Source organism: Vidua macroura, chromosome 8, assembly GCF_024509145.1.
Source record: "Vidua macroura isolate BioBank_ID:100142 chromosome 8, ASM2450914v1, whole genome shotgun sequence".
Classification (NCBI taxonomy): Eukaryota; Metazoa; Chordata; class Aves; order Passeriformes; family Viduidae; genus Vidua; species Vidua macroura.
This window is the reverse complement of record NC_071578.1, coordinates 8,552,368-8,564,706: the sequence shown is the minus strand read 5'-3', so window position 1 is coordinate 8,564,706 and position 12,339 is coordinate 8,552,368. Positions and strand designations below refer to the sequence as shown.

Sequence of the window (12,339 nt, the reverse complement as noted above, 5' to 3'; positions counted from 1 at the left end):
GTGAACATGTGTACCCATTCCAGTTTCAAAGCCATTGCAAAGACATTTAAAAAGCCATAGTACAATCAGACAGAGTTCATAAGAAACAAGAATTAATATAAAATGGAAAAAGTTATCATCTCTTGCGCTGTTTTAAGAGTTAAGCTGGGTGTACATCATCTTACATCACTCTGGAGATCATAGGCCTTCTTTGCCCACTTGGTCTTCATATCTTCTGGAAGCACTGTGTACTCATGGAGTCTCGTTCTGTAATCCAAGTCACTGGCCAGTGCCTGAGCCTTCTTGGCATGCCTCAGGTTTATCATATCCATGGGCAGATGGAAATGGGCCTTGCTCTCCTCAAAACCTTTTTTGTAGGCAATCTAGACATAGGAATGAAAATAGAATATCTGTATCAGATATTACAAAGCCATCTTAAATCACCCCTCTTGTTTGGGTCCTTATGCTGGTTAAGCAAAAAATCCCCAAAAGATTGTAGAAATCACATCCTAGAAGTGACAAAACAGATGCCAGGGTAAATTTTCTAGATTCTAGAGGCATTTTTTCTATTACAGTAAATCTTGCTTTTAAACATACCCTTACAGACTTGAAAGTTCTGTGTAGAAGTTTATACTGAGGTTTTAATATGATGATATTTTATTCATATTGAGATTTTAACTGGATGTTATTTTCCTGCCCCAAAATAAGGGCACCATTGACCAAAATCCCCTGCTGTGCAATCATTGCAGATTAACAGATGGTGAAGGAAACCAATTTTGTTAAATGCTTCCAAGAATTTGTTACAGTGAGAGCAGTAACAGTGGTAGATCACATAGTGTTGCTGAAAGTTTCCTAATTATGAAAAACCTTACCTTTTGAGTAAGAGAAATAATTTACCTCACTACTCATCTTGGCCACCTTCAGGGAGTGCAAAAGTCTTGAATCCTTGGTTTCAGTTGCTTTTCCTTTTGTTTTTTCATATTCTTCTTTATATTTAATCTGTCAAAAAAAACAGTGTAAATTTAAGAATATTTCCAATTACCCATGAAATAAGCAGTACATTTTCACTGGTGATTTGGATGGTCAAAATTTAGAAGAGCTTAGTCTGATTCTCTCACTGTCACTTCAAATTTCCCAGATTTTCTCAGAAATTCCAAAGATGCAAGATCAGTCTCATTTATGAGGTTTTTAACCTCATTCTTTAAGGCTCAGCCCTCTGAGGTGAATATGCTTATAAACTTAAATTCTTCTGATTAGCTAAATTATCTGGCTCTTAGAGGCAAAGATAAAAAATCAATCCAAGCAAGGAATTTAAGATTTGATTTTTTTTAATGAGGCTGGAGTTTAGAATCCCCACCACTGCTGAACACTTTCCAGCTGCAGAAAAAGTATCTGCCTTTTCTGCCTCTCCTTGGGTTAAAAATCTTGATATAAGTTGTTTAGAAAGATTTTGTTTGGAATTTTTTAATATACATTTATATTAAGGAAGCAGACTAAAGAAATATGCATTCCCTTTGTAGTAGAAGATAATACTATTTTTGAGGCTATAAACAATTCAAAACACTGCATTTCACTATGGGTTTGTTATGTAAATTTTGCTTCACTCTGTTCACATGATTTTAAAAAAAATAATTTTTGGCGAGTGAAATTTCACAGCAGAATCTGAGAAAGTTTCCAACTGCTCATTAGCCATTGAGAAAGATGGACAGCCAAATGCAGGATTTAAAAATCCAGATGAGGTGAGCTATGCTTTATTTGCCTGTGCTATAGCTACTTATATAAAAATAATTCCCAGGTAACTGAATGTAACACACATCACTGGCGAGATCCCTTGAAGCTTTGGCAGCAAGTAAAGGCAGAGAATCAAGTTTCATTTCAAAGCCCCGGCCCTTGCTCTTCTCCCAGCCTTCTTTGTACTTAACCTGAGAAAGGAAAGACAGCAACATGTCACTAACACAAACACACAGGATTTTCAAACAAATGTGGAAATGACTCAGAGAAAAACAGAAGCATAAATATGCTCAGTCCACAAACTGGGACCTTCTTAAGTCACAGTTCACTGTCATTTTGAGCTAATTAATTGTCTAGGATTGAGTCAAAATTTTATTCTTGGAGTTCACAGGCACTTAATGCCCCAGAATACCCAGCAATAATTCTCAATTTCAGACAGATATAGAGGAGGGAGGGTTTTTCAAAGTTGCCTCTGGTTATGTCTACTAGGCAAATAGTATAGATCTATAGGAGCTGATCTGTAGGCAGAACAGCTGAGAACCAGACAACACTCCACTCATTTCAGCATTTTTCTTTCCCATCTCCAAACTATAACCAGCCAAGTCCCATGCACTGAATTTGAAGGTGCAGCTCTTTACATGAGCTGCTGGAGAGCATTCAAAAGGAATCCAGCTGGTGTGCTCTGAGACCACCCCACAGGGTGAAGCAGAGGTCAGAGCAGCATCCCTCATGATCAGATTGCCTTCAAAAGCACACTCATGAGCCACACTACCTCACAAACACCAGTGAAACGCATGAGAATCACACACAACTTCTGGAAGTTGGTGGTGCTTTAAGTAATAGCTTTTTAAGCTCTTTTTCAAGATTCCACTTGAAATTCCATTAAAGCAAGATTAAGCATGCCTTCATCCATACGGTGCATGCACCTAATGAAGTAGAAGGTTTTCAGGAAGCCTCAGTTTCTGGATTTGGCTTTCTGCATGTTTATATTTTACCAATATCTAACAATGAGCATGCATCCCAACGCAGTACTGTGCAAAGAATGCTCCTCCACAACACCCTGCCAATGCAACTCAAATAAAACTTAGGGGAAGAGTACAAGGCACAAAAAACCTGCAGTAATGACAGCTCAAAACCATGAAAAATTGTGAAACTGGTTAAAAAATAAAACTCACGCCAGTAATAGCTGGAGGTTTTTTCCTCATTTTGCACTTATTTGTCTTGGGGTTTTTTTCCTCCAAAACTATCTATGAAAATGCAGCCCTGAAAAATACTCTAAAAGTTAAATAGAAATTCAACTTTTCCTGCAAGCACGTGGTTTTAACCCACAAGACTCTAAGTGAATCACTATTTATTGCCAGGAACTATGAATGGAGCAACAGTAGGCTTGATCCAAGTTGGCTGAAGTCACTGTTTCTTTCCATTGACTTCAGCGCACTTCGAATTATTAGAACTGTGCAAATGTAGGTTCTTCATACAAATTTCACCTCAGAAGCAGTTAGTTTTGTAAAGTGAATATTAATTTCAAGAAATTCAGATCATCTGAAAATATCTTGGAAAAAAAAGTCTAGAGGTTTCACTGTCCTTGAAATTGGATCTCTGTCTATTCTGGGCACCATATTTCATGTTGTTTAGTACAAAGCCAAATGATAAATGCTAAATGCTTCCAGAAAGAGTGTCATCATCATTATATTAATTTCAGTCTATGAACAGCACCATGAATACCAATATTTCCCCAAGGCTTGGCTTACCTCACTGTATAACTCAGCATTGGCTTTTGCTTTCACCAGCAGTGGCACATCCTGAGGTAGAGTGTAATTTGTTTTTGTCTTCTCATACTGGGCTCGGTAGTTCAACTGCATATGTTGAAAAGGTCAGCAAGAAACTGAGTTATTTTTAACTTAATAAAAATATAACCATTCAACTGAATGGTTGCTGTTAAATTTCAGGTTATTGGTGCCATAAATTATAAATACATTCCTAGGAATTTGTGATGTAAGTATGAAGGCTATAAGGCTAACTTTTATTTAAGAAGTAGGAAGTAGAAATTAATTCTATAAATAAAAGAGTTACTGATTATCTTTAAGTACAAAAGATATAATTTAAAACCTTGCCTTAATAAAGATACAGAAAATAATTTCTTTAAAAAAACATGCTGATACAAATCTTAAAAGTGGAGACAAATATTAGATCTACTGGTATATTTGCCACATTTTTGAAAGTGATTTCATTTGATATGTATTCTTGGTTTGAAGAACTGTCAAGAATAAAACACATAAGGCTACAAATGCTATGAAATTAGATTATTTCATCATTCTATAAAACAACAGTGGCTAATGATGGGAGAACTTACATCACTGAGCTGCTGTGCATTTATTTTGGCTTGAGCAATTTGTGGAGTACTGGCCACAGAGCTGTACTTCAGCTTGTCTATGCTTTGCCTGTAGTTTACCTAATGTAAAATTAAATTAAAAAAAAAAAAGATTTAGTAAAGGAAGAAATGGTCAGACTGGAAAATGAGAGATTGAATAGATGAAGTTTTGCTAACTAATACTCTGGATAAAATATTACTTAACCCATAATAAATAGAGCTGAGGAAAAATGCCAGGATCTCTTGGATGAGATCTGAGTTAGTGCTCTGAAAGTTTCCCTGTCTGAGGTCACAGTTTTTATCCCACTCTGAAAATTACTTCACTTATAATCCCTTCCTGTCAAACCTACAAATTCTTACAAAGATGCAGCACCAGCTGCAAATCATTGCTATAAATTCCCCAAATCATTGCTATAAAATCCCCCAAATCATTGCTATAAAATCATTCTTAACCATCACTTAGTCCATTTTTATCTTTATCAGACAAGAATTACTGTAACTGTCTATGAAGTGGTCTGTCCAGTGTACCACTGGATAGAGTAAATGAACTCTCTTATACTCGGCCATTACTGGGTTTTAATGTAATAAATTAACCACAGAATTTTCCTGTGGTCAGAGCTTTGTGTGGATGCTGAGAAAAGAAAAATATGTATTTATAGTACAAAAAAAGTAATTTTAATGTCAGCCATCAAGAGTTCTGTACCCCACTAGATTACTACTAGTTATAAAAGAAATATTTTAAAGCCCCAAATTATGCATGATTAAAAAAAAATCATATGACACTTCCTTTCAAACCTGTTGCTGCAAAAGAACTATTGCTATACGATAAAACACAATTATTGTTCTCTGTAGGCCCTCATTAATATTCACTGTAGTTAATCACCACTTTGCAAACATTGCAAATCACATTGTTTAAAACTAGTTTCTGAAGAACACTTCTTTCCAGTAAAGTGGAGCATATTTCTGGAGACTTTGAGTTACTGAAACTATTTCAATGCAAACCTTCTTATCTCCTGTATCCTCACATAAACTTCCTCATTCTGCCAGAATGATAAAAGCTAGGAAAAAAGGCCTGAATTATCTCACAGGTCCAAAGTGATTAAGGTACTTAAAACAGTGCATTTGCTTTCTCAGAGACAGAGAGAATTTTAATTCCATGGAAAGGGATCATTTCTTTTTAACTGAAGCTGTGTATTTATTGCTACTTGTGATTGCTTAGGGTATGAGAGAGGTGTATTCCTAAAAGAGTTCAGAGTAAGCATGTTGGTTATTTGGGAGCACACAAGTCCTGGGACTAATGCAAAATCCTAGAACAGGACTGGTGCAACTGAGTCTCTGTGGCCACTGGAATTATGTGTTTCAAACCCTGATGCTGACTATCAATTGTAGAGCCACTTGAATTTCTGAAATGTTTTTTACATTTTGGACATGAATTTATGCTTACCTTGAACTCTTTAAGAACACAGCTCTGTCACACACTAAGCAATCAAAAACTGAATTTTACTGTTTTCCGCTTTTACAAAGGCAAAGCTGAAATTACTGCTGTAGAGGCAAGAGTTCATCTCAGAGTTGAAGGGATACCCAATACTTCCTCAAAAACATCAGGGTTCCCAATTCTAGCTCTTCATGCTACCATCCTTGTCTTGGAAGACGTATTTAGGCCCAGATAAATCTCACATAATGTTAATGACCTCTCTAAGGCATAATGCTCCTGGGTTTTTGCAATTTCAATGTAAAGACAGGGTGTATATACTTTAGGAAGTCAGAAATGCCCTGCAGAGCTGCTGCTCTCTTCCTGTTGATTTTCTAAGCAATGCCAGGTGACTGTGCTCCTGATTAAGGCACAGGGTGAGTCGCCAGTGGTAGAGGAGATCAGTCGAGCTTTTAATGCTTGTGAGAAGTGAAAGTACCATGCTTTCACTTCCCACAGGTCAGGGGCACAGGGGGCTCCTCTCTCAGGGACCACAGCTGGAGGAAGGTTACATAACCAACCCATTCCCCTCCAAAGGGGAACACCACTCCCCAGGGAATTCACAAAGGATTCACAAAGGCTGTTTTAGTCTCCCTGTGCTTTCAGTGCTTGATGCTGCTGTTGAAGCTGCCCCAGGATGGTGAGATTTTAGCAGCACAGAGCTGGGATAGGGCAGAAGTCACTGATTTCACATGGCTCTACAGTCTGTGCTGAACTGACACCAGCAACAGGACATGGCAGCACTTTCTACTGCTCTGAGACCTCTTGACACTGCACTTTTTTGCTTAGCTTTGTTAGCAGTGGCTGTTTGTTCCCGTCATTAAATCATGATTTGACACACACAGTCTATCACAATCTCTCCTACAGAGAGATGACGTAAGTCATAGGGGAAAAAAACAAAAACAAAAACATAAAATTATTTACATCTTTCAAAGGGACCAACTTTCTTGTTGTTTGGTATGAAGGAGTGAGAGTAGCTGGGTAATTGCAGTCAACACCATCATGTTTGTAATCAGACTTATAGGCTATCTGAAACACAAGGAGAACAAAAAAAAAATCATTCTTTTTTTTTTCAGCTGTCATTTGTTTGAATAATTATCAGTCAAGAGGAAAGGAGAAACAATAATATTAATATTAAATGCAAGAAACAAAGTAAGTTCAATGTCATGAGTGACAAAGAAAATGAAATTATTTGCATAGTTTAGCCACTAATTGATTCTTTTTCAGCTTCTCAATTAATCCAATGCCAACAGTGGGAGCATTAACTTAACTTCCACCTATGACACATCTCTTTTATCTTTCTGCTTAGTTCTCAAGCTTCTTACAGATTTGTAAATAATGTACTTGAAGGAATGGTATGTAATGAAATAGCTTCTTGACTAACCCAGTAAATTAAATTGGAATCCAGAAATCTTCATTAAAGACTAATCTTCCTAGCAAAGGTCTGACCCTGGGGGTGGTGGCAAACAACCTTCAGCATCCTACTGATGTCAAAGAAAACTGAAGGATCTCAGTATGTTGCCAGATCACTGAAATTTCTTATTTTAACTTCTTCCACACAGTGTGCCATAAAACAGTACAAAAGGGTTTCCAAAATTTCACCTCTTCTCAACATATCTATCCATCAGATCCCCAGCACAGTATGATCTGAAGTTTTCTATCAACTTAATTCTGGAAAAACTGAAAGACAAGGAGGCCACAAGCATACAAGTGTGATAAAAAGGGACTCACATTGCTTGCCAAGCTGCCAACTTTCATGGCATGGAGCATCCTCTTGTCCATGCCAATACCCACATAGTGACCTTTCATTTCATTCTGGTAGGTTTCTTTGTATTTAAGCTGTACCAAAAAAAGAAAGGTAAAAATACTCTGAGAAAATTTATTCAGCTTTTCTACTGAAGAGTTTCAGCTTTTAAGAGTTTCTATATTCTACAGCAGGGAGACAAATTGTTACAGCTCTGGTCTACTAGTGCTGCTCCAATACTGCAATTCATTAGTCCACAACAACCTTGGTATTTTAAAAAATAAAAGCTAAAACCCTCAGTGAGTTTCTTTTACTACAGGATATCATTTACTTGCTCTTCATATCACCTAAATGCCACATAAAGAAGATATATCGGCGTTTCATCAGAAATAAATACTAGAACAAAGTCCCAGGGAGACAATATTTGTACATTAAGAAATGAACAATTGGGTTGTTTTGGTGCATCTTTCACCAATCCCAGAGTGGGGGATTTGACAAGAAAAATTGATCATTCAGCCATCTGAACTGTATGGCAAAATATTTACTCCTCTGGGATTTCAGAGAATGGTAAGAAGCAGTATGAAACAAAAATTGTATTTCATGAGAAACAAGAGGTTTAACTATTAACGCTGATTATTTTCACACAGTAATTATGTTCCTCTCTCGCTTGAACTCTGCTGAAGCACCTTCTGCCTACCTGTCCAGTCAGGAAATAGACATGCACAATGAAATCAGTAATAATTATGACAGACAAGAGTAACAACTGGCTGCTACTTTTCTATATCAGCAGTACATGGTAAGTAACCTTTCTTCTAAATACCATAATAGTTCTTTCCATAATCCTAAATAAAATCAATGTCCCAGCTATACATCAGGACACATTAGGATAAGTGTTGTACAAAAACAGGCTAAAATGAGTTATAATCACATTTCCAGCACACATTTATATGAAACACACACTCACAGATCACCTGTGATTCCAGCAGCTACCAGGGCAAGCAAGCCACACACGAGGTACTGCAAACTTACATCACTGGTGAATTTTGAGATCTTGCTCATATTCTTGAATTGTGGAGTGTCACAGTAGTTCATGCTGTAGCCTTTGTTGTTTCCAAGATCCTTCTTGTACTCCACCTTAGTGACAAAAATGCACAACGGGAAGCTATGGTAAAACCTTAATCTGCTCTATCAAGTTCCTCCACACACCTTTTTATTAGGCAGACCCACTGTTCAGAGATTTTGACACATGGTATTTATCAGATGGCATACGATGAAAATTAATAGGAAGAGAATATTCATATACTCAGTTCTCATTTTATAGGCAAAAGAAATGCAATTTCATTCTCTGTGAAGTATACAAGACAGTGACAGGAGGAAAACTATTAACAAAAACAATGATATACAAAGAAATTCTAAGGTGAGAGTGGAGCAAATAAGCATGTATAAATGTGCCATGTACCAAATTCCAGCAAGACCTCAGCAAGAGCTTTTGTACTCTTACAGTCATTCCTGTTTAAGGAACTCAGCCTGTAACAGCTGCAGTGAAAGACTGAGAGATGAGAAGAACTCAGCTTGCTTAGCTGAGGAAATCAAAGGCAGAGAGAAGAAAATGATATATTTGTAAACCTCTCAGAAAAGTAACCATGCAGAGAGAAGAACTTTTTAAACTAAAGGGCAACTCTAGCACAAAACACAGTGGTAATAAAGTGGACAGGAATAAATGTAGGCTAGAAATTGGAATAGGAGGATTATGCAGTGCTGTGTCGAAGCAGCAGGAACCAGGAATCATTGGCCCAGGAGGCCCCTTCCAGCCCTACTTCCAGGGGTTTTTCATTATTGAAGGTTTTATACTTTGACATCTCAAGAGTATAAGTTTTTAAAGTGCCATGGGGAAGTTCTAGAAACTCACATTTATTAATAGTTTTATAGCTGGTATGACACTATAAATAAATTAATAATTCAGAATCTACTGAGAATTTTCCTGCAATCTTCCCTTATCAAGCAGAAAAAGAATCAATTATCAGCAACTCACAGTCTTTCACAGGATGGAAGAAAAGATAAATCTGCATAACCAGAGTGGCATAAATTTTGTCTCTCTTCTTATTTTTGATTATTAGAATACCCTTTGATACACTCTAAGGCACACACCAAATTGGTCCTAAAGCATTATATCTTAATATCATATTAAAAGCACAATTCAGGTTTGGGGTGGGTTTTTTTTCAGATTTCAGTTCTTCATGTGGTCAGAACTAGAATCAGTCTCCTGGGGTTAATTTCCCACACTTTCACACAGATGATTGGAAGGGCCACATTGCAGCACCTAAAGATTTGTTCTTGAGCTTTTCTCTCCAATTGCTGTGCTACACACAGATGATTTTTGTTATGTACAATGCAGTAAGAACAACAGCTTTTTTTTTTTTAACTTGCAGTCCTTACTCATCAAACACAAATATTTGTATGAGCTGCTCCCAAACTTGTTAAGAGATCGATTCAAGCCCTTACCTCACTGACAAGCTTGTTAACACTTTGGGCTTGTTTAAGGACCAAGTTGTCTTCAGCTGTTAGGGAGTGAAAGTGAGCTGCACCTTTCATCTTGGAAAGATCTTTCTTGTATTTTATCTGAAAAGAAGTAGGGAGAATTAGAAAATAAATGTGCACCTTTTCATCCTCACTATTTAGACTGGCTTCATGAGTCAGGATAATATCTTCCCTCTGCTTGCTTTGATAAGTAAATGGAACTTGCCAAGCTGAAACACAGTATTTACTACCTTGAATAACACAAATATAACCCCATAGCCCTTCACAGTCCCTCTCAAGACATTTTACTAGATAGCATTTTTTATAAATTTTTGACATAGACTGAACAGCACTGGTTTTTGTTCATGGCTTGAAGAGATTGCTAGCAGATTCTTGGCTGGAGCTTGTGTGCTCTTCTATTAATGAAGTTAATCCTTGGTACTTAATTTTAGTCACAGGATTACAGATAGTCATCAAGCACTCTGCAGACTTTTCCTTTTGTAGAAATCAGCTTTTTAAAAAGCTGTATCTTTTTGTACTTTTAATGTGTTTAAGGGAATTATATTTCTCAATAAAATCAAGATTGAAATAAGGGATTTCTAAATTAAATTTAGACATCAGGTTGACATAAATTGGACTTGGAAGGGTGAAGAGAGGTAGTACTTGGCCTTTTATAAATTATTTTACATTAACTGAAATGCAAAGTGGTTTAGGTTTTTTATTTTCTAAGTCTGCACACATTTCCTCAGGCTTTAAAACTCTAAGGAAAGTTTGTAAGTACTGTAGTGTGCAAATGTTACTTCCATGAAACAATCCTCCTTTTCCTTCTATGTATTATAAAATAATGAGGAAACTACTGACCATTGGTATTTTCAAAACCTATGGAGCTGTGATCTTTGTCTGGAAAGGTTAAATATTTCATGTTTAAACAGGGGAATCACTGAGTTTGTCATTAAACTGGGATTGGTCACAGAGGATTTGAGGTGTTCTATATTCTCTCAGTGATAAGCTCAGGTAACAGCACATGACTGATCCTTTCACTCCAGTTTATTGCTCGTGTCTACTCCAGACTAATACAAGCTGAAAGACTCCACCATCTGTTAACTCCCCAGAAGACAGACTGAGCTCATCAGCTCAGGCAGCCCCATCGGGGACAGGTGTCCACACTACAAAAGTTGTCACTCACAGGAACCCTTCAGAGCAGCCACAGGGTACTGACCTACAGACTGACCCATTTTTTGTCACTGCCTGAAATGGTCTCCCCAAAAAGGGCTGAGGCCCTCTAATGGATGGGCTGGATGCAGGAACCACACACCACCACCTCTTTGCCAATTCTTTAGTTTACCTCCCAAAACCAAAAATTACATCCCAGAAATAAGCTCACTTTTGTGAAGTGACAGTGTCATACTCTCTGCTTCTTTTCCTCCATATGACTTGTTTTGTGCTAGGGGCATGATACATCAAAATATCAAAACCAGTACAGTTCATTCATCCTCTATTTATTCACTACTGGGAATACCACAGTAGTCCACAGGATGATTAAGGCAGTTGAAGGTTTCATTAATAATACAGGTGCAGATTTGCCAGGAGGGTTAACCTAACAGTAGGGATCCCCATTAGTTGCTACATCCATCTCCTCCTTCATGCAAGCTGGAGCTGTGCCCCCTTCTATTAATGGATATTATTAATCCCCTGAGCCATCCAGTTCCCAGCAATGCAGCAAAATGTCACTTTTGTTTACTTCTCAAGTGCAGTTTTAGCATCCTCCTCCCAGGCACTGCTCTGACAAACTGCTGGTTTTAATTGTTTATGAATTGTATTGATTCAGGTTTCATACTTACATCACTTGCCAATTCATTTGCTTTCTTGGCATTTTGATAAGCTGGAGTGATCATAGCAGGAAAGCTTCCTTTCCCTCTGCGCTCCTCAAACTCATCCATATATCCCTGAAGAAAATTCAGAGTGTTTACTCATCCCACATGAGCAGGTGGGGCCATGGGTTATTTTCCAAAGCCCCACAGTCCTTGTTAGTAGGAAGGTTCATGGCTTCAATGCTTTTTTTTAATAAAAAAAATGATCAAAATATAAGAATAAGTTGACCTGTTAAATTACTTATGCCTCTGAAGCTACCTGTGCTGCATTCCAAGAGAAATTTAGGTAGCCATTAGCTGTGGTAAAGATAACATTCAAGTGTACAATGACATAAACCCTTCTGCTCTCACCTCATTTCTCGCAGAGATGGTATCTGCTTGCTTCTCTGTTTGTCAATACATGTTACCCTGGAATATTATAAAAATAGCTAATGGCTTGGTTAGCCAGGAGACTGGCTTAAAGTTTACAAGTTTAACATAGGATCAGCCTTCCTTTGTGGTGTTACAGGAGCTGTTTGATTTTTCCATGGTCATTTTTCACATCATAATTGGCCAAAAATACTTCATTAGTGCAGTGATGTATTTTGAAGAGGGATGAATAAATGAAGCAGAGATACCTGGGTATCAAAATGCCAAACTCCTTAGTGAATAAAAT

At 37.4% G+C, this 12,339-nt stretch overlaps 1 protein-coding gene across 4 annotated transcripts in view; it reads right to left on the bottom strand.

The window, feature by feature from the left end:
- Window positions 1-12,339, bottom strand: part of NRAP (nebulin related anchoring protein) — a 47,706-nt gene that overhangs the window by 25,656 nt on the left and 9,711 nt on the right. For 3 of the 4 annotated variants that reach the window (XM_053984043.1, XM_053984040.1, XM_053984042.1), the window contains exons 10-19: window positions 11,655-11,759; window positions 9,799-9,915; window positions 8,326-8,430; window positions 7,284-7,391; window positions 6,477-6,581; window positions 4,064-4,162; window positions 3,462-3,566; window positions 1,794-1,901; window positions 877-978; window positions 165-362 (exon numbers count right to left, since the gene is read on the bottom strand). In XM_053984043.1, the coding sequence (XP_053840018.1) occupies window positions 165-362; window positions 877-978; window positions 1,794-1,901; window positions 3,462-3,566; window positions 4,064-4,162; window positions 6,477-6,581; window positions 7,284-7,391; window positions 8,326-8,430; window positions 9,799-9,915; window positions 11,655-11,759 (1,152 nt within the window). The remainder of the gene's footprint in view (window positions 1-164; window positions 363-876; window positions 979-1,793; window positions 1,902-3,461; window positions 3,567-4,063; window positions 4,163-6,476; window positions 6,582-7,283; window positions 7,392-8,325; window positions 8,431-9,798; window positions 9,916-11,654; window positions 11,760-12,339) is intronic. The other variant, XM_053984041.1, reaches the window with a different exon arrangement.